We start from the raw sequence: 21180 nt of genomic DNA, 5'->3' as shown, positions 1-21180 counted from the left end.
GCAAATATTCTTTCTCAACAGATTCGTTTTACAGTTTTCTGCACAAAAGTGTCTGTCAAATGACAATAAAAAAAAGCAAATACAAGTAAAACAGATTGAAATGGTAGAAAAAATCATACTTTGAGCGACAGAAATCAAGATATTGCTGAGAGAGACAAGCAAAAACAAAAAACCAACAGACGTTTTTACTTTCTAACACAATCACATCGAGCACAAAATAGAGGAGTTTCGCAGCAAAAACACATCTTTACTTACGTTATAACAGTCACCGTTCTCTATAACCGTATTTTGGCACTCGTTTAGTTTCCATATAATAATATATTGAGTAATCATAATAATAGATCAGAGCCGTGATAGCCCAGTATATATGCCCTCAGACTTCGACTCGGAGGGCGTAGGTTCGAATCTGGTCCAGGCATGCACCTCCAACTTTTCAGTTATGTGCATTTTAAGAAATTAAACTCTACCACATGATGGACCCGGCACCTGCACGGTGAATCCACGGAATGCTAAGATATTCGTCTCATGACTAACCAGGTATTGAAAACCGTGACTGGGACCGAGGTCTTAACTTGCTCTCCATTTTTTTATTCTTTACAAGTAGCCCTTGATTACAATCTCACCTGATGGTTAGTGATGATGCGATCTAAGTTAGAAGCGGGCTGACTTGTTAGGAGGAGGATGAAAATCCACACCCCTTTCGGTATACACGACATTGTACCGGAACGCTAAATCGCTTGGCGGTACGTCTTTGTCGCGCATACCACTGCGCCACGGAGGCCGTCAAACATACAAGATCCTAACTCCAGACTGCAACTGAGTGTTTCTTGGATGGAAGATAAACACATATCTAAGACACGGTACCAGGACCTCATGATCAATGCAATATAAATAAAGCATTTCCAATTGAAACCGCGTGAGTTCAAACAGCTCAATTAGATGCGAGTGAGTGACCGAACTGTCAAGTGCAAATCTTAATTGACCCCACTTTTATTAAAGACAGGCTCCGTTCTTGACCGTGATCTATTTATTACCCTCACTTACAGATTACCCTTGAACACGATCACTCCACGGGTCTGACAGAGCATCACTGACATTGAAATTTATTTATAACTAGCGGACGCCCGCGACTTCGTCCGCGTGAAACTCGATGTAAACTTTCAACTACCTCTACCCTACCCCTACCCTACCCCTTCCCTGCCCCTACCCTACGTTGAAATGTTTCCTGAATTTTCTTTGCTATAAACCTCACGGAGCCCGAGACCTTTCTAACGAATGCAAAACCGTGGAAATCGGTTCGTGCGTTCTGCAGTTATAGCGTCAGGAAGGAAAACCCGACTTATTTTTATATAGTAGACTAGCGGACGCCCGCGACTTCGTCCGCGTGAAACTCGATGTAAACTTTCAACTACCTCTACCCTACCCCTACCCTTTTACCTTTTTTAATTTCATATATGTCAACTTTACGTCAATATTAGTGAATTAGCCTGTAGATTTTAATGTTAATAATGATCTATGATTTGACGTGCTCTCCGAGGTCACTTCCCAGAGAGAAAAGCAATAGAACTGCTTTTCATGAAATGCGTTACATAAAATGAACTTTAATTTATTGATAGAATTATCTCCATATTTATTTACTATTCTAAAAAAATATATATTGCAATTTTCAGATAAAATAAATTTAAATAAATCAAGACTAAGAATAAGGAGAATAAATAGAATTATCTTACACATATGCTAGGAACACTGAAATAAGTTTGTACCTCGAAATTTCCGCTCCATAGTTTATTGAAGTTTAGACGAAAACTAACATCAAGACTAACCAACACAGCTATCATGTATTTTTCTTTTTTTAGGGTTCCGTAGTCCACCAGGAACCCTTATAGTTTAGCCATGTTATGCCTATTACTACTAGAAAGCCGTAGTTAGTTTGAATATGGACATTAAAAAAATTAACAAAGTCTTTAAAAATAAAATCTTGAAAAATATTTTTTGAGCTTCCTTCCGTGCATGCAAAGTGAGGATGAATTTTTTATCGTCTATCCCATGGTGAAGGGTGTCGTTATCGATATTTTTGTACATAAGGGATTAAAGTGTTAACTTAATCTACGGAACCCTACACTGCGCGTGGCCCGACACGCACTTGGCCGGTTTTCGTTTTGTATATTCCTATTTCGACATGTGTGTTTTTATGAAAATGTAAAGGGATCGTTTTCTAAAAACAGACATCGCTAGACGCTATCTAGGCCCCATAAAAAGAACTTATAGTTTTGTTTTTCCAAGTGGTAGCTAGATGGCGTTGATTGTTCAGAATTCTCATAACTATTCGTCGCTGCTGCCATCTAGAAGTCCGTAATGTAAACTTTTTTTTATTCTTTACAAGTTAGAACTTGACTACAATCTCACCTGTTGGTAAGTGATGATGCAATCTAAGATGGAAGCGGACTCACTTGATAGGAGGCTGAAAATCCACACCCCTTTCGGTTTCTACACGACATCGTACTGGAACGCTTTATCGCTTGGCGCTACGTCTTTGCCGGTACGGTGGTAACTAGTCACGGCCGAAAGTCTGATTGGTGGGAGGCTTCGGTCGTGGCTAGTTACCACCCTATCACCATCAGGTGAGATAGTAGTCAAGGTATAACTTGTAAAGAATAAAAAAAGAGAGATGTTTTTGTTTTCGCCGTTCAAATTGACATATTATGTCTTTCTCTCGTCTCATATCATTACATCTTGGTACGTAATTTGACAACAACACATAAATGTTTGTTTGTGTTGTATTACTGTATCAATGAATACACAGCCGTGATAGCCCAATGGATATGACCACTGCCTCCGATTCCGAAGGATGTGTGTTCGAATCCGGTCCGGGGCATGCACCTCCAACTTTACAGTTGTGTGCATTTCAACAAATTAAATATCACGTGTCTCAAACGGTGAAGGAAAAAACATCGTGAGGAAACCTGCACACCGGAGAATTTCTTAATTCTCTGCGTGTGTGAAGTCTGCCAATCCGCATTGGGCCAGCGTGGTGGACTATTGGCCTAACTTCTCGCATTCTGAGAGGATACTCGAGCTCAGCAGTGAGCCGTATATGGGTTGATAACGTATCAATATAAAAGCACTTACCTTGCATATTGTCGAGCAGATACGTCAGCAGTTTGGAGGTGCCGTTGTTGTCGTTGTAGATGGAGAGCATCTCCTTGCTGAGCGGGTTGCCCTGCAGCCCCAGGAGCTGGAGGTGGAACAGCTTGCCGAGGTCGTAGGGCAGTACCCTCAGGTAGTTGTTGTGTAAGTGTAATTCCCTGCAAACGAATATTTCTTCAATAGGGTAGTTGACTCGTATCAAATCTATACTAATATTATAAAGCTGAAGAGTTTTGTTTGTTTGTTTGATTGGTTGAACGTGCTAATCTCAGGAACATAGGGTAGTTGATCTATACTAATATTATAAAGCTGAAGAGTTTGTTTGTTTGGTTAAGAACGCGCTAATCTCAGGAACTACTGGCCCGATTGGAAAAATTCTTTCAGTGCTAGATAGTCCATTTATCGAGGAAGGCTATATATTATCCCCGTATACCTACGAATAAAGGTCTGAAATATATCGATACTAATTAATAATAGTTAAGAATTTCTTATAAAACTTAATTTAAAAATCATGTATTTTTTCAAATTCTCCAAACGTCAAAAACGCTTTCGTCCATTTTATGACGTCACAATGTTACTTGATGTATTAAACGTTAAATTAATTGCTAATATTTTTGTCAAACTCTCCGTTTGTAAAGGATTTATTAACGTGAAGTCATATAGACCATCATGGCCGACAGGCGTTTTGGCTCGTATTGTCATGCAATCCGGTCTCAAACAAATATGATTTGTTTTTAACCGTAAGATTCAGCTAATTTGATGTCATCATCATCATCATCATTATCGACCCATATTAGGCTCATCGCTGAGCACGAGTCTCCTATCATAATGAGAGGGGTAAGGCCAATAGTCCACGACGCTGGCCCAATGCGGATTTGCAGACTTCACACACGTAGAGAATTAAGAAAATTCTTTGGTATGCAAGTTTCCTCATATTGTTTCTCTTTCACCATTGGAGACACGTGATATTTAATTTCTCAAATTACACATAACTGAAAAGTTGGAGGTGCATGCGCCAGTCCGGATTCGACCTCTGGAATCGGACGCAGAGATCATATCCACTGGACTATCACGGCTCTAAATAATAATAATCTAAATCTTTAAAACTCAAAGGTGACTGACTGACATAGTGATCTATCAATGCACAGCCCAAACCACTGAACGGATCGGGCTGAAATTTGACATGCAGGTAGATGTTATGACGTAGGCATCCGCTAAGAAAGGATTTTGACCAATTCTACCCCCAAGGGGATAAAATAGGGAATGAGAGTTTGTATGTAACTTTGTCAATTTTGCGGCGATTTGGCTGAAATTGGGAATGAAAATAGATTTTACTCAGGATTAACACATAGGCTACTTTTCATCCCGGAAAATCCATTGTTCCCGCGGGATTTGTGAAAAACTGAATTCCACGCGGACGAAGTCGCGGACGCCCGCTAGTTAGATGTATAATTTCATAATACCAGTCACCAAATTCTCTCATCTCGTATACCATTGAATACACATTCATCATGAACCGGTTTGGAATAGGTGTTATTTATTTAGGTATTCGTTATAAATATTAAACGGATCTGTTTTGGATTCGCCAACTGTTTACTAAAAACGTCACAAGCCGCTTATCATGGCGGCACGGTTCAACGACCTTGCAAACAATATACATACGATACTCGTTTGTTTTGAGAGCGAATACCAACTTGCTGAAGGTGGTTTATCTGTCATATTATCATAATGATCGCGAGTTGATAGTGTAAAGAATAACGACCCGTGATACCTAACTAAATGTAAATTTTAGTTGTTTGATGGAACTTTATGTACATTGATTTTTTTTTTAAATCTGCACCTGGGTCACATTTTGAGAGATTTTCGATTTTTTTTTTTTTATTAAAAGAGCAACTGTTGAGTTTCTTGCCGGCTCTTCTCAGCAGGACCTGCCTTCCGAAGCGGTGGTAGAATCTTTACAAATGGTCAAATAATCAACTGACGTGTCAAAGGTGCTTGTAAACTGAGCCTACTTGAAATAAATGAATTTTGAATTTTTTAAGACTTCTAATAGCAGTTTTTTAAAAAACATCGATTTGTTTCTCTCATATTATCATAATGAACGCAAGTTGATAGTGTAAAGAATAACGACCCGCGATACCTAACTAAATGTAAATTTTATTTGCTTGATGGAACAAATCTTTATGTACATTCGCAAGATTTTAATTTTAAAATCAGCACTTGGGTCACATTTTGAGAGTTTTTCGATTTTATTTTATTTTTATTAAAAGAGCAACTGTTGAGTTTCTTGCCGGTTCTTCTCAGCAGGACCTGCCTTCCGAACCGGTGCTAGAATCTTTACAAATGGTCAAATAGTCAACTGACGTGTCAAAGGTGCTTGTAAACTGAGCCTACTTGAAATAAATGAATTTTGAATTTTTTAACACATCTAATAGCAGTTTTTAATAAAAGATCTATTTGTATCTATCATATTATCATAAGGATCGCAAGTTGATAGTGTAAATAATAACGACCCGTGACGAACAAATCTTTATGTACATTCGCAAAATTTGAATTTATTACCTGCACCTGGGTCACATGTCCCGAGATCTGTTTGGGAAGCCATCTAAGACTTCTTATATCAGTTTCCAATAAAAGATCTATTTGTATAGCATTTACAGGCATAGTAAATAAGTAGATTATTTTGATACCATAAACACTATCTTTATTTATTTATTTTTTTTGTTTCTTTCGTGTTAGTTTTTAGCCTTGATATTTTGTTTGTTGTCTTTTGGTAGTGTATATTGACTGTGTGGGTAGTGACTCAATCCCCGATGCCCGATGGAGTTAGTACGACTACTAAGTTACCACTCAGTTGGAGGGGAAACAGGGATCTATTATCATATTTAAAGATTTACATTTATCAAGGAAAAACCCTTGAAAATTTTACGTACACGAAATATAAACTTTCGTTATGTTAATTGGTAGAGATAATATTAACGATGTTTATAATAAAAATTATATAGTTGCAAAATAGTATGCAATCTTGCTTAGGTTCATGGCCTATGAATCAATTTTATAATATGATTTAATGAAAAATTCCGAAAAATATGGATATGAGCATTTACCTACTGTTACTTAAGATCTTTTGCAGCTGTCAGATCCGTCACTTAATATGATGAAATTGTGCATTTAGAAAACTTTTGGGTTGTTATACAGTTATTTATAGTATTTTCAGTGGGGGAGTACTAATTATGCACAACTTGATTTTTACATCGATTGATGAATTATTGTCAATTGATTTAAAAAAATTTAACTAAATCTTTAACTTTGCGCTTTTAGTCGATCAAATTTGTTGTTGGACATATCGAGTGTGTGTAAGTTGATCAACTGGTTGATGTCGGGTAGGACCCTCTAGTGTGTTATCGTTAATATACAACGGTATTCAGTACGTCAACTAATTATCAGACCATATTTGATTACCTTAGTTGTATCAGATCTCCCAGCTCAGCAGGCAATGTGCGCAATTTGTTGTTGTACATATCGAGTGTGTGTAAGTTGATCAACTGGTTGATGTAGGGCGGGATCCTCTGCAGTGTGTTATCGTTAATATACAACGGTATTCAGTACGCCAACTAATTTTTTGACCTTATTTGATTACCTTAGTTGTATCAGATCTCCCAGCTCAGCGGGCAATGTGCGCAATTTGTTGTTGGACATATCGAGTGTGTGCAAGTTGACCAACTGGTTGATGTCGGGCGGGATCCTCTGCAGTGTGTTATCGTTAATATACAACGGTATTCAGTACGCCAACTAATTTTTTGACCTTATTTGATTACCTTAGTTGTATCAGATCTCCCAGCTCAGCGGGCAATGTGCGCAATTTGTTGTTGGACATATCGAGTGTGTGCAAGTTGACCAACTGGTTGATGTCGGGCGGGATCCTCTGCAGTGAGTTGTCGTTCAGGTACAACGCCGAGAGGTGCGTCAGTTGAAACAATGGAGGCGCCAGCGCGCGCACACCTCCTGTTATCTGGAATACGAAAAAAACAAAACTGTTTACCTGACAGATAAGAGTAATCAACACGTTTTAAAATGCGTAAAATATATATTTAAATAAACACTATGATGAATAGTTTAATTTGATAACAATGAAACTTGTTTTTTTTTTTGTGTTACACCGACTAGGTTTTGTTGCATTTTAATTGCATTTTTTCTCTTATCTCAAAAAGTGCATAAGTTAACGAGTCTACAGTTCCTGTAGGACTAGAATGTGCACCACGTCATATCTCGAGTCGAGAGATTGGATATTGGATGAAAAAGAGAGCGACATCTGCAATTCTGCCGCTATTGGTCGACTTTTGTCTTTCTTTCGGCGCCAAATTTGTCATGTTACTCATCGCAAGTCATACAGTTGCGCATTTTTACTGAGCTATATCAACGAGTATAAGTAAGGATAACAACGGGAGGTAGATTAGTGTTTGCATACACACATATTATCTATCTTTCAGCTTAATAGAAATAAGCAGTCATTCCCTAATGACAAATTTCTATAGTGATTTTCAGATAGCATGGGTACGGTGACAGTTCGTTTCACTCTTGAAAGTTTGCCGCGATTCACGATAATAGTACGTATTATGAAAGTAATAAGGCAACTGTCACCGTACCCAAGGTATTATATCCATTGAGATTAGCCATCGTGGCCTAAATTTCTTTCGCAGTACATTATCACAAACGTAATGTATTGTTTACCCTCTTTTAACTTCAAACAATAGATGTTTAGAAATTATGCAGCGCCATTAAAACTTCGCCATTAAGTGTAACCAAATATTAAGTATTGTTTTAGAAAAGATTGAAGCAGAACAAGAACATTTAACTTCCTTCATCTATCTGACAACTACTTAATTCATTAATTCATCACTATTTTCGATTTCTCTATTCCATTATCTTTTTTTCCTCGATTTCTCTCTGACTCGATTATCTGTTGACGAGATATCTCGTGACGTACTTCCTAGGCACTTGACTTTACTTGCTTTTGATTCTATGATGAGAAAGAAATCCCATAATTATTAATGTTTTTATGTATGTGGTGTGGTACATTCGATAGACCTAAGCGTATCTATCGAAAGATGACTCGCCAAAGTGGTCACGATCCTCAGTCATGAGAAACCGACTGGAAAGAGAACTAAGGAATTGGGCGTTTCTGATGAAAAATACGCCCAATGGGCAAAATGAGGTTAAGAACCTAACCACGATTGCTAACTTGGTAAACTATCTCGTGAAAGCAAAGTGCGTGTCAGCAGACATGAGTTTATTTGTAAAAGTGTCGTTTATCACTTCAAACGTAGTTCAAAATGTTTGATTTAAACATTCGATTGCTGCTAAATAGAACTAACCTAACTTGCCCATTGGGCGTTTCTGATGAAAAATCGCCCAATGGGCAAAATAAGTTTAACAACCTAACCACGATTGCTAACGTGCTAAGCTATCTCGTGAGAGCAAAGTGCGTGTCAGCAGACATGAGTTTATTTGTAAAAGCGTCGTGCCTCACCTCAAGCGTAGTCCAGCCGCCTCGCCTGCCAGATGCCCGCTCCGCTTCCGACATAATGTGATACGTGCGCCCGCTTGCGCCCTCGTGCTTGTCTTTGTTGCGAGACATTCTGTCACCTGGAAACAACCGCCAATACTACTATTATATCGTCCTCATCTCCTTTTCAACGAAGGCCTGGCCGTAGACGTACATCTTGGCTCAAGAACTTACGGCAATTTTTTTCGGGCAGCAGTGAATAAAGTAAAATTAGACTTAATGATTGCTAACCTCCGATAGTAGATGGCACTAACAGAAGAAGAAGACATCTTCTTTGCCTTATCCTATTCAAGTGCCGTTGATCTAATTCAGTGATTCCCAAAGTGGTCTATATCGACCCCTAGGGGTCTATGACAAACAGCAAGGGGTCTATGTCAGCGAAAAAAAATTTGGGGTCTATTAAATGAAAATGGTTTCCACGATAGTGGATCATAACACATACACTGATAGTACCTATTTTTACATCATATTATCTTATAATATCCTATCCTAGTGCTAACCTAGTGAGTAATTGGAACCCATATGTAAAGCAACCTTCAAAAATTCAAAAATATATTATCTACTTAAGTACTTTACTAATTATAAAACCAACCTACGAGTACAATGTGTTTTATTTACCTGGTGAGATTATCTTAACGACAATGACAAAAATTTTTACTCTTTCTAACAAGTGAAGAAATATGACATCTACTTAATAATAATTTTCTAACCATAGGTTCCTTTTAAAGCGTAAATATTATTATAAATAACATTAAATAGTGAAAAAAACTAAAAAACACGCTTTTGGCACGCACAAAGTATTACAAATATTGGATTTAAGTCACGTGAATATTTATTCCGTACTCCTGTCAGCAAACACTTATTCATTTGATATCCATATTATGGGGGTGGATTTCAAAGAGTCAGTCTGCCATCTTGGGGAGGCCGCCATATTGGATTTGTAATGACGTTTCTAACTAGTCATGTATTGACATCAGAACTCACAGCGTGTGTAAAATTTCATCCTAATCAAAGACCGGGAAATGGCTCAAATTAAGATTCCAAGATTTTCTTACATACATAGTTACAAGTGAAGCTAATATAAAGCGTGTAAAATGAAATAAAAACTTGTACGACTCACAAAGAGGGTCATACTCGTATTAGTTAACATTAAGCTTAACTTATGTGCACAGGTAAAATTAAACTAAACTAAGTTATTTTAGAATGCAATTAAATAAAAAAAATAAAATAATAAAAATAAATAGAGGTACGAAATATTAGGGGAAATTGTTAGAAACTCCAGCTATTGTTAAACATTGAAATAAACTTTTATAACTTCGGGCTTCGAAAGTTCTTTCGAGACATTTTTTTTAATTACGGGACTTTATTGTTTCACGTTACAAGGAATAACGTGACCTAAAGGAGCGTTTACATTTACATTCAACATAAAGTCGTCTTTCTTACGTTTACAACTTTACACCTATCGTAAAGTAAGTTGTATACTGTAAGAATGTATAATGCATCGCTGTGCAGTTCACCGCCTTTCCATTATCTTAGCTTGTCGTTCTAACCAAACCAATAATAAACCCTATTAAAAGGTACCTACATTATATTACATTTGTAAATTAATTGAGGTCTTGATTTTTAGGGTTAAGTAGGCATCAAAATGCTAAACCAGAACCCTTATGCTTATAGCATCAATTTGTTGTCCGTCTGTCTGTAGGTATACCCCGTCCCTCTGTTTGTCCGTTTATCTCCCACACAAGACCCTTTCCCTATCTCGGGAACGCGTGAAAGTAACGAGTTGAAATTAAAACCATAATATAAAGTACGTATAAGTATACATGCACTTGAAGTTTTAAAATATTCACGTCCAAAGTTAACTTAAAAAAATACGGTTATTTATGCCTGCCACAATAAACCTACGGGTACTTTGACACTCAAGGGATTCAAAATTCATCTGAGGGCACTGCCCGGTGCCGATTTATGACGAAGAATAATTTGTACGGAACCCTCAGTGGGCGAATCAGATTCGCACTTGTCCGGTTTGATTCACGTTATTACACCGAACGTGATGTTAGGGCACGTTTACATCCGACGTAGTCACATGGTAACCCTATAGACGTGTTAGGTAAGGTACACAGATATTCCTTCTCTAGACATACTTATTGTTATTATCATCGTTTGGAGGCAGTTGGTAATTAAATTTAATTTTAAGCCAACAATTATTACTTAAATACTAAATAATAGTCACTTATTGCGTACAAAATTACACACATAGAGTAGTAAGACATCGTGAACATTCATTGGGCAATTTTGTGTCAAGTTAGTGTATGTTTTACTCTACTACTAGTCCGGAAGGCAGAATCTGTTAAAAAATCGACCAAGAAACTCAGCAGTTAATTTTTTTGAAAATATCAACATTTGAGAAATTATTAAAAAAAAAAAATACCTACCTAATAATTTGAGTTTTAAGTTTTAATGTAAATTATACCGTCGTCTCCGCTACTATATGACCCACTCCCAACGCACAATACCGAGTATAATGCCAAAATTATACTTGTAATATGCAAACTGACACACACAACTGGGCATGATGCGGTCGCACTTTCACACCAAGCCTCTAACTTCGCAATATAAATTTTATTCAACACTAGCCTACGTCCCGCGGTTTTACCCGCGTAGTTTCCGTTCCCTTGAGAATGCGGGGTTAATATATAGCCCTTAACACTAACAAATAACGTGGATTTTTATTGATAAAAAAAAATCAAAATCGGTTTAGTAGGTATATCCAGAGATTACCCCCCACAAAACCGCAAACTTTACCTCTTTATGATATTAGTATACATTATTACTTGAATGCAGCGTATCCACAACAAGACAGAAAAAGTTTAGAAATTATTATGACGAGTTCATATTCCATAATACTCTTTTCGAAAAATCGAACTTTTAGCACAGAATACATAAAATTTTAACACATATTATGGTTTTACTTATGTAGAAACATATACCCATTTTAGCCTATTTCAATTGGTTAAATTATTTAATTCAAACTCAAATTCGTCTATAACAAGTAGGTAGGCTTAGTTTACAATCTTTTGAAACGTCAATGTCAATCGTTTGTCTAATTGTGGAGACTCTACTACTTCCAAAGGCAGATTAAAGTCGGAAAAAAACTCAGCAGTTGCTCTTTTAAAATAATCATCACTTAATAAATAAATGAGCAGTAATAAGCAGTCACAAGATTTCGCATAAATGTGTTATTACCTGATATATATTACGAGTAAGCCCAAACGTAAACTGCGAAACCACAGCGTAATAGGTTTCGCAAACGCGAAAATCACCAACGCTTCTCTGCAGTAAGCAGTAGGCAGTAAGTACCCTAAGTAGGCCAATTTCTAATCCATTCATGTTCGAGACCCAAAATAAGAAACGTTGCTCAACTCTTTTTGTATTGGTGCCTTGCTACGGTTTGTTGCTGTGGGCTTCAAACATTGTGACAGGCCTTGACATATTGATTCGGATCGGCTCATCGTTTTCTATGACCCTAAGTGCCTTGGACCACGTAGTTGTTAAACTTCTTGTAATTATAAATATAGCTATTTTCTTAAACACTTCTTGTTTTTGCAACATGACACATTCTCCCCTTTTCCACATAACTAACCTAAAAGGTTTTGCCACGATTTGAAAATGCTAGATAGACCTCTCAGATGAGTCTAGGCTAGTACATTAACCGTGAAGCTAATGAGACCAGTATGACGAATCAAATAAAGGCAGGGCTAAACTACACCAGAAGCCCTGGGGCTTGTGTACCAGGGTGCAGGGTGAATTCACAATAAAATATCATTAAACAGCAAAACTTCGAGGAATCGAAGAGACTCGAGAAAATTCAAGAGCGTGGATGTGAAGAAATAAATAGGCTTAATAAATAAGAAATAATAAAAAGTTTAAAGTTAAAAAGGATCTTATTCATGAAGAACCACAAACTTAGCAACAGGTATTCCAACAAAATTGAAACGTCACAATGTCTTTTCTCATCAAGATTCGAAAATAGAATAAATTAAAAATATTTTTAACTTGTTTTGCCATTATCGAGAAAAACATTCTCATTGACTAATAAACAACAACACGCGTATTCCTATGCGAACCATATGAAAGCTTACACAGACTAAAAAGCTACTCTGGGCGCTGTCCTCTGTGGACAAAACTTAGAGCAACATCTCAAAAATTATGACACTGGTTCACCCTTTTCCATTTTGCCTTCAACCGGCGTATTTTAATGGATATCTTGAATAACTTATGTATTATCCTTTTAAACCACGATTGCAGAAGGGAAAGGCTATCCCGAACGGACGGGCCGATTTTTAAGCATGTATTATGAATGTGAAGCAACTTTTGAGGAATAGGTAGGTACTACCTAACTATATTCGAAGAGGATTGGATAAGCTGATTCAATGATATCAGTATTCTTCCATTATGATCAAAGGAATTTTAAAGACAAGTCTACATTCTAACTAGATTATTATTGCCTGTGGGGGGGGTTTATTATTTTTAATCGCTGCTTAAATGGCAAGCATATATGCATGCGGGTCACCAGATGTTAAGTGCCGTCGCTCATGGTCAATTGCAGCACCGGAGGCACTTCTAAATGTTGCTGGCCTCTGAGTGTTTGAATCTACCATATAAATAACCCCTTCTTATAGCTATGTGGAAACACCGCAGTATGAAGGTGCTTCCAGATCTTCCTTGTTTTTCGATAGTGCATTTGCAATATGGTTCGTAATGAGATTCAGTTACATTACCGAAGGATTTGGACGAACGTTGAAGCACTGGCAGAAGATACGCCGGAACGGTTACATAAGGGCGTCTCATGTGAGAATCGTACCTCGGTTTCAATATTGGCACTGATATTGTTGATTGGGTATGGCAAGTTGACGCCTTTGTGGCCATAGTTGGAGTGGAACTACGTTCGGGTGACCTAAGTAATCAGAGACGAAATTCGGGAAATCGAAATAATTGATCTGTTAAATTGGTGGTTATCAAGTCTTCATCATTAACAGTCATTGGGTATCTCCTCCTGGATATGTCCTAGCTCCAGTAGTGGATGTCCATTGGACATGTAAGGACTACACACCTCGATTTGCCGTATGTATCTTGAATGTCTTTGAATACCAGCTATCAGAAATGAGGATGGAGTTTACTAATACGGTTAGAATGATAATGTTTTCCATAACGAAAACAGATTAAACGGCTTAACTTACGAGTATACATTAGTGTGTTACTTATACTTGACTTGTTTCAAACTAAACCGGGATTCTTAATCATCGACAGTTCAAGCTACGAGCTGAGCCAATTATCTATTTCAATGACTGTAATACGCGCGTCAATTTTAAAAAAAAAAGAATTTTTACTTATAAATTTTGCGGATAAACAGTCTCGATTATAAGACATCGAAAACGTATGTTAAACTTAAATAAAACAATTCAAGTTTTGAGGTCGTTTTAGCGTTTATCCGAGTCGAACAGAACAAACTGTTTCAGAAACAATGTCGTGGCCTAGATTTAAATAAATGAATATTGTTATATTGTACTTTACCTACTTAGTTAATTAAAATGAGACCAATTAAATTTATCCGCGATAATAAAATGCACTCGATCCGTTGCCATATTATCATTCGCCTTTGTTTTCCTTTTAAATTGTCCTTGACTATAATTAGAGGACTGTTCACATTAATGAGTAGGTAAAAAGAATAGGTAAGAATTAAACGTCTTATTAGCATTTTTTGTTTACAATCTATTTGATTACATACCTACGTAGTATTTAATACATGTACTAAGCTCCAAAGACTGACACACACTGTCAACAAATCGTTAGAGAAACCAGTATTATTATTGGTTACCCATTTTGCTATGAGGTCCAAGTCTTAAACGCCCTTAAGGACATGTTATCCCTCACAATATACACAATATTGGACTCGACTCTGGCATAAATTCTTCGTCTGACATAAAGACCCCGATGACGACGCCTACGGTCCTATAAAGCCTACAGCAAAAAACAGCACTCTAGCGTTACTAAGGATTTCTGGGAGGATGCAGTGGCCGGACGTGTTAATGTCCGGTAATATGCAGGTTTCCTCACGATGTTTTATTTCACCGTTTCAGACCCGTGATATTTAATTTCCTAAAATGCACACAACTGAATAGGAGACAGAGGTTATATCCACTGGGCTATCACGGCTTAGCGGGACTTACAGCAATTTATTTAATTTTAAAGAAATTTGCAGTAGCCGCCTAGATATTGTTGCGTTATCGAATTTCAAAAACAAGGGATAGTGCACCTGTGTTTACGAATAACGCTGATGCACTATAACAAAATGTAATCGGTGACCGTGACCGATATTCGATCAGTATAATATTATTATTAAAACCCAGAACGATTCCCACAACTTGAAACCATTTCGCAACGATGAACGTTTCGCAATACAGACCAAAATAAGCCATACTGCTTGCTACCCACATGCATCTGCGGTCTGTTTATCTTACACCAAAAAATTAATTTACGTACAAAAATAACGTAACGATTGAGTTTCACGTAAACAACATACTTTAAGCTTATTTGATGATAATATGTACCTACGGTATTTAGGTACGCGTAAAGCAAACAATCATAAAGAGCCTTCCTGCCTTCGATTCGGAGGGCGCAGGTACGAATCCTGTCCAGGGCATGTACCTGCAACTTTTCAGTTATGTGCATTTTCAGAAATTTTTCACAGGTCTCAAACGGTGAGGAAACCTGCACACCTGAGAATTTTCTTAATTCTTTATGTGTGTTAAGTCTGCCAACCTGCATTGTGGCAGTATGGTGGACTATAGCCTAAAAGTGAATGAAGACCCATGCTCTGGCCCGTGTTTTGAGTTTCTCTCGTGTTTCTGAGCCGAATATGGGTTATTAATGATAAAAATGAATATGCAAACAACTGTTTTTTGAATTTTAAATTTTTATTAGGAGCCAATAGACAACCACCACTATGGGTAGGTGTTTATAGAACTCCAGTAAAGACCTCGAAACTCCATAATCTAGTGTGGTCTATTCGTACATTCATAGGCTCTATACAACCCATAATATGTTGTCGATTGAAAGAGAAAGAATCAACTAAACAAAGAAGGGAAACCCAACGTCTATCGATTCTTCGAAATATGTGTTGCGCTCGTGGTCACATCAGCTTTGCTATTGAGCTAAAATGGGAATGGTGTCCGGATTCACCTTCTCCTCATCACATCAGAAATCCCACGCAATTCAGAATTACTTATTATGTTATTGACTCTGAGCAAAACTATCTTCTTCTTCTTTTTTCCTGGTCCTTTTACACAATTGGCAATTAACATTGGCTGTTGTAATGTGCAAACTCTGACTATCTCCCACTGAAAAACTATGACCCTTTAAAAAGGACCTCAATTATTTACAGATCAAATCATCAAATTTGGGCCAGCAAATCGTGCTAAGTGATATCATAAATTTTTCTAAAATTGTATTCTTTCATAGAATATTGTAAAGCTATCTCATATGACTATAGTTCAAATAAAAATTGTTTTTTTAGGCCTAGTTCACAAGCATTTTATGAAGATCTTCGTATTTCAAATGCTTAATATTGTTGTGACATATTATGCGTAAGTACTAAGAAGCTATTATATTTCTACATAAATGCTGGATGGTAAAGAATTCAACTTCTTGAAAATTTAAAATCTTAAATTAATCATTGTACAATTATAGCAAACTCTAGCCATCCAAAACTTACTAAAAATATTTAATGTTTCATTAGTATTGTTAAAGAGGAAAAGGCACTAAGCTCTTGCTCCATGCTCCAAGGTCCCATTTATCATAATATCAAAATTCATCTTCATCAGATCAGCTGTTAAGCCGTGAAAAGGTAATAGTCTGACAGACTTACTTTTGCATTTATAATATTAGTATTGATTGTATAAAAAAAACATTCTGACAAATTGATAACCTCCCTTCTCATTTTTTTGAAGTCAGTTAAAACAAAGGTAAATATTATAATTAACTGAACTATGTGGATTTTCAATATCAAAATGTTTTTCTAGAATAACATCTCTGTTGCTTAGTAAAATTTCACCATTTATGAAATAAAGAGGTAACTATTACTATTAGTGTAAGTTTTTAACTAAGAATGTCTGATTTTGTTGTAGCCTTTAAAATTTTTGATTTATATATTTTAGAATAGTTTCAGATCAATCAAATTATCACAGGTGATACTGCTGCTATTTTTATAAGAATAAGATAAACTTTCTTTGGTAAAAGTATACTATTGCAGATGTGGACTTTAAATGGACTGCATTTAAAGCAAATATTTCACATCATCGCTTTAAATGTAGTAGAGAGAAAGCCACAAACTAACCACTGACAAGACAGACAACAAGGACATAGATAATAATTATTTGTCACTCTCCTGTGCAGGTTCCAGGTCCTTTGTAAGGCAAGGAAATGAACTCCTCTCAAATTCCGGGACTTGTGATCAAGATGTACAAGTTATTTAAATCTAAGCATAGACACTGCATTTACTTTCTTTCTATAGTATCATCATTTACAGCCCATATTCAGTTCACTGTGGAAGACGAGTCTCCTCTCAGAATGGAAAGGGCTACACCGTAGTCCACCATGCTGTCCAAATGTGGATTGGCAGACTTCACACACATAGAGAATTAAGAAAATTCTCAGGTATACAGGTTTCCTCACTATGTTTTTCCTGTATTGTTTGAGACATGTGATACTTAAATTTCTTTAATTGCTTATGACTGAAAAGTTGGAGCTGCATGCCCCGGGCCGGATTGAACCTACACCCTCCGTTTTGACTCATTTAATTATACTTTGTTAGATTATATATTCTTAAATTATACTTGATGATGGATCATTTTGTTTTTGTAAAGATTCTAAAGAGTGAATGAATAATGTAGTGAGTAATTTAACATGTTTAATCTAAGAAATTATTAAAGAATGATTGTTTTATGTACTCATGGGTGACTGAATCATCTTCTATTGATTCTATCACTATATGTTATACATCTATCTATCGATAGAGATAGTATTATTTTGTGAATGCTTAGTAAAAGATTAAGTGATAGCTTATGTATGATTAAAGTATTTCAGGTCAATGACTATAGATAAATGAGTATAATGGAATAAAAATATATTTTTATAGCTAAGTTACAATGAAAATGAATGTTAAGTTAGAATATAAAAAATCATTTAAATTTACTTTAACTTAATTATACAAAGTAATTAAATTATTAAAAGTTTTTTCTTTTATTATGTACCAATTTAAAATTTGTATAAAGTTTGACTGTTGTTGTATCTACCACTAGTTTGGAAGGCAATTTCTGCTAATGCCCCAAGAATTTTAGCTTTTGCCCTTTTAAAAAATCACTCTTTACAATATTCTGCAAGCAAGTATTACATACAATAATTAATTCTACTTCTTGTGAAATAAATTCTAACTAACTGCCAAACCGATCTACCTGCATGGTATTCAAGCTATGCCTTTAACCCATGTACAATGGCCAATCACATGGCCAAGTGCGGAAAAGGCCCAGAAAAAAGAAAAAAAAGAAGAAGATGGTATTCAAGGTTCAATGTCCAACACCACTAGTAACATGTTACTATTTAATAAATTAGGGAGTTTAATAAAATAATTTGTGTTGGCAATGACTTTGAAATGAAAAAAAAGTTTCAGTCAAACTATGCCCAATCTCAAAAGTAATAAACAATAGAACATAACCTCATCCAAGTACAAACTTTATCATTTGGACGTTTGCCACATCAAATATTGAATTATACAGTAAATTAACTACACGTTAGATTGTCATTTAATCTTGAGCTACAACAGTTAAAATTGGGGCCAGTGTCACTATGAGACATTGAACATAAGATGTGTACAGTGAACACATAGAATGAATAAAGTTGACGTAAAACAGTAAAACGTACGACTTGATGCATTTTAATTGCTACAAAACAACATCATCTGAATATATTCACATAATAATACGAGAAATACACTTACTTATCTACGAAAACACTGATAGTAACTATGTTATTATTACGCTATAGATACTATATACTGCATGGATTGGTGTACCTTTTTACCACCGCGAAGGTTCATTAGGGGTGTTAAAAGGACTTTGTTTGATAAAGGATTATCTTCGCCCGAGTAATATGAACAACGGGATCGTTCCATAACCTCCGACGTTCAAGAGGTAAACCTAGAGATTGAAAGGAATTAATCGACATCATACGCTTCCAGTAGTAGCACAAGGCCTGTTTTATAAAAAAAACATGGATTTAATTCATTATATTGGCGAGAAAAACGTAAATGCGTATGATCTTTGTATACAGCTGACATGAAAGAGATGGGTCGACGCACAGTCCAAGCGCCAAACTACAATCGAATATTACATTTAACTTTAAAGCAAAATATATTATTTTAAGCACTATAAATACCTTCATCTACTCCTTAAAAGCGTTAACTTTAATCCGGATTATAGTAACGGGATAAAAATCACTGTAAACACACAACAGCACAATCTTGACAAACACCACATCAAACGTCCATTTACCGACTGCAGCGACAATCTACAGAGGCGGCAAATTCTAGAACTTTTCAATTTCTTTTCACAGTCGCATAGGTCGCGTTCGTTTTAGTAATTTTAAAATGAATAACATAATTTAAAATAATCTAATTAAATAAACCTACTTTACTTTTAAAATACTACTAGAATTTAATGAAAGTTGTTTAATTATTTTTATTTTACTATTTATATACATGAGCTGAATTGAACTTATTTTAAAACTTGATTGTGTTCATAGTCATAAAGGTGTGTGCATATTTTATTAATTTACTTACTTTGAATTTACACACTATATGCATTTATTGCGCAAAAATGCTAATGAGCTATATTAATATGTTGTTAAAATAGGTACTAAACTGTGGTACTAAATCACAAAGTTTAAAAAATGGAATACTGTGCCATACAAATATTCTACTATGAATTTGAAATGTTTTTGAAAAATTACGATAAATATTTTAAAGGCAACAGTAAGCGTTGGAGAAAAATATTGGTTATGTAATAAGAATATGCATTAAGATAATATTTAAATACCTAGGTATATAATAAGTCCAAAGTCGAAAGTCCAGTGTCGCATTTTGACTTTCTTTGGTCATATTACAAGAAAAAATGACACATCCATAGAGAGACTTGTGGTGCAAGGAAAGGTGGAGGGCACAAGAGCACGTGGCAGGTCACCAATGCGCTGGACTGACCAAGTAAAAACCGCCCTCCATGGATCGCTCCACGAATGTTCTAGGAGAGCCACACGGCGGGAGGAATGGCGACGGATAGTGAGGCTTGCCACCGCGCCCAAATGACGACCACGACCACTCTGTCAAGAGTGTAACGACGAAGAAGAAGATATATTAAGTTGCCAAAGCTCAGTGAGACCAATACTACTAGTTTTAAAAGTAATCTGCGTAGGTTTCTTGGTTTCTACTCAGCAATAGGTACTACTTTAAATTTTATATTTTTTAAACGTTGACATTGCAATTTAATATGACATTGATACTCGTTTATTTTGTAATAATTAATTTTGTTATTGTAAAGTAACAATATTACAATATTTTATTCGTTTTACAGCTAACAACTTCGTATATTTCCAGTAGCTACTGTATGCAGTACTATATATGGTAGCCGGGGAGTTTACGTTGGATGCCTTGTAACGAGGAGTATCCGAATCACCCCCATGTATATTCTACGATTTTGCTTAGTTTAGGAGATGATGTTTTCTGCAATTTGACCTAACGTTGGTTTATAATTTTTTGTCATTGTACTGAGCACTTTTCGATAAGTTTGTAGATAATAATTAAGAACCATACTTAGGTACTTACTTACGACTTAACTAGGCATTGTAGAACTTACTTAAAATTTAGTGGCAAAGTCAAAACTACGGTTTTAACTCAACACTTGCGCAAGTTCGAAGTATCATAAAAAAATCGGAGAATCTATGAGTTTATAGTATTCTTAAAAACTTTCTAGGTTACTAACCAACAAAACAAACCCAAATAATGCTGGTGCTAACTGGCATTTATTTTCTGTAATTGACCTTTGAATCTAAATTATGGCAGTTTTTCGCGGCGGAGGCGCTTAAGTGGAGATAAATTGTTTATTTTGCAATTGTATTTTAAACGCGGTAGATTTAGACAATTTAAATCTTAAATGATGAGATTTAAGTGCATGCAATTATTTAACTGTCCTTGAGTTATTTTAATATATACGGCACATGGTCACGTGGTCCGCACGGTCAACTTTGAAGTTTGAAGTGTATCAGCAGTAATAAATAATAACTATATAAATAACGTATTATAATGTTACTAGAATTCATATCGACGGTATTTCTATTTTTGGCATTATATTTACGGGATT

At 35.9% G+C, this 21180-nt stretch overlaps 2 protein-coding genes across 3 annotated transcripts in view; both read right to left on the bottom strand.

Moving 5' to 3' along the window:
- Positions 1-6929, bottom strand: part of LOC112050357 (CCR4-NOT transcription complex subunit 6) — a 264366-nt gene extending 257437 nt beyond the window's left edge. The window contains exons 1-2 of one of the 2 annotated variants that reach the window (XM_052883870.1): positions 6788-6929; positions 3130-3305 (exon numbers count right to left, since the gene is read on the bottom strand). In XM_052883870.1, the coding sequence (XP_052739830.1) occupies positions 3130-3305; positions 6788-6846 (235 nt within the window). In that variant the 5' untranslated portion in view covers positions 6847-6929. Of the gene's footprint in view, positions 1-3129; positions 3306-6609; positions 6753-6787 lie in introns of those variants that run through there. The other variant, XM_052883869.1, reaches the window with a different exon arrangement.
- A 14-nt stretch (positions 6930-6943) lies between these two features.
- On the bottom strand, positions 6944-19331 carry LOC112047999 (CCR4-NOT transcription complex subunit 6-like). The gene is made up of 3 exons (XM_024085326.2): positions 19205-19331; positions 8678-8793; positions 6944-7159 (listed from the first exon to the last, which is right to left on the bottom strand). The coding sequence occupies exons 2-3, from the start codon at positions 8783-8785 to the stop codon at positions 6962-6964; spliced, it is 306 nt and encodes a 101-aa protein (XP_023941094.2). The 5' UTR covers positions 8786-8793; positions 19205-19331; the 3' UTR covers positions 6944-6961.
- Between the last annotated feature and the right edge of the window lie 1849 nt (positions 19332-21180).

This window comes from Bicyclus anynana, chromosome 10 (assembly GCF_947172395.1).
Source record: "Bicyclus anynana chromosome 10, ilBicAnyn1.1, whole genome shotgun sequence".
NCBI lineage: Eukaryota > Metazoa > Arthropoda > Insecta > Lepidoptera > Nymphalidae > Bicyclus > Bicyclus anynana.
This window is presented reverse-complemented; position numbering and strand designations above follow the sequence as displayed.

Coding starts and splice junctions, on each gene's coding strand:
- LOC112047999 (XM_024085326.2), bottom strand. CDS start 8,785: ATGTCTCGCAACAAAGACAAGCACGAGGGCGCAAGCGGGCGCACGTAT. Junction 7,160..8,677: donor GCGGCTGGACTACGCTTGAG/GTGAGGCACGAC, acceptor TTCGTATTCCAG/ATAACAGGAGGTGTGCGCGC.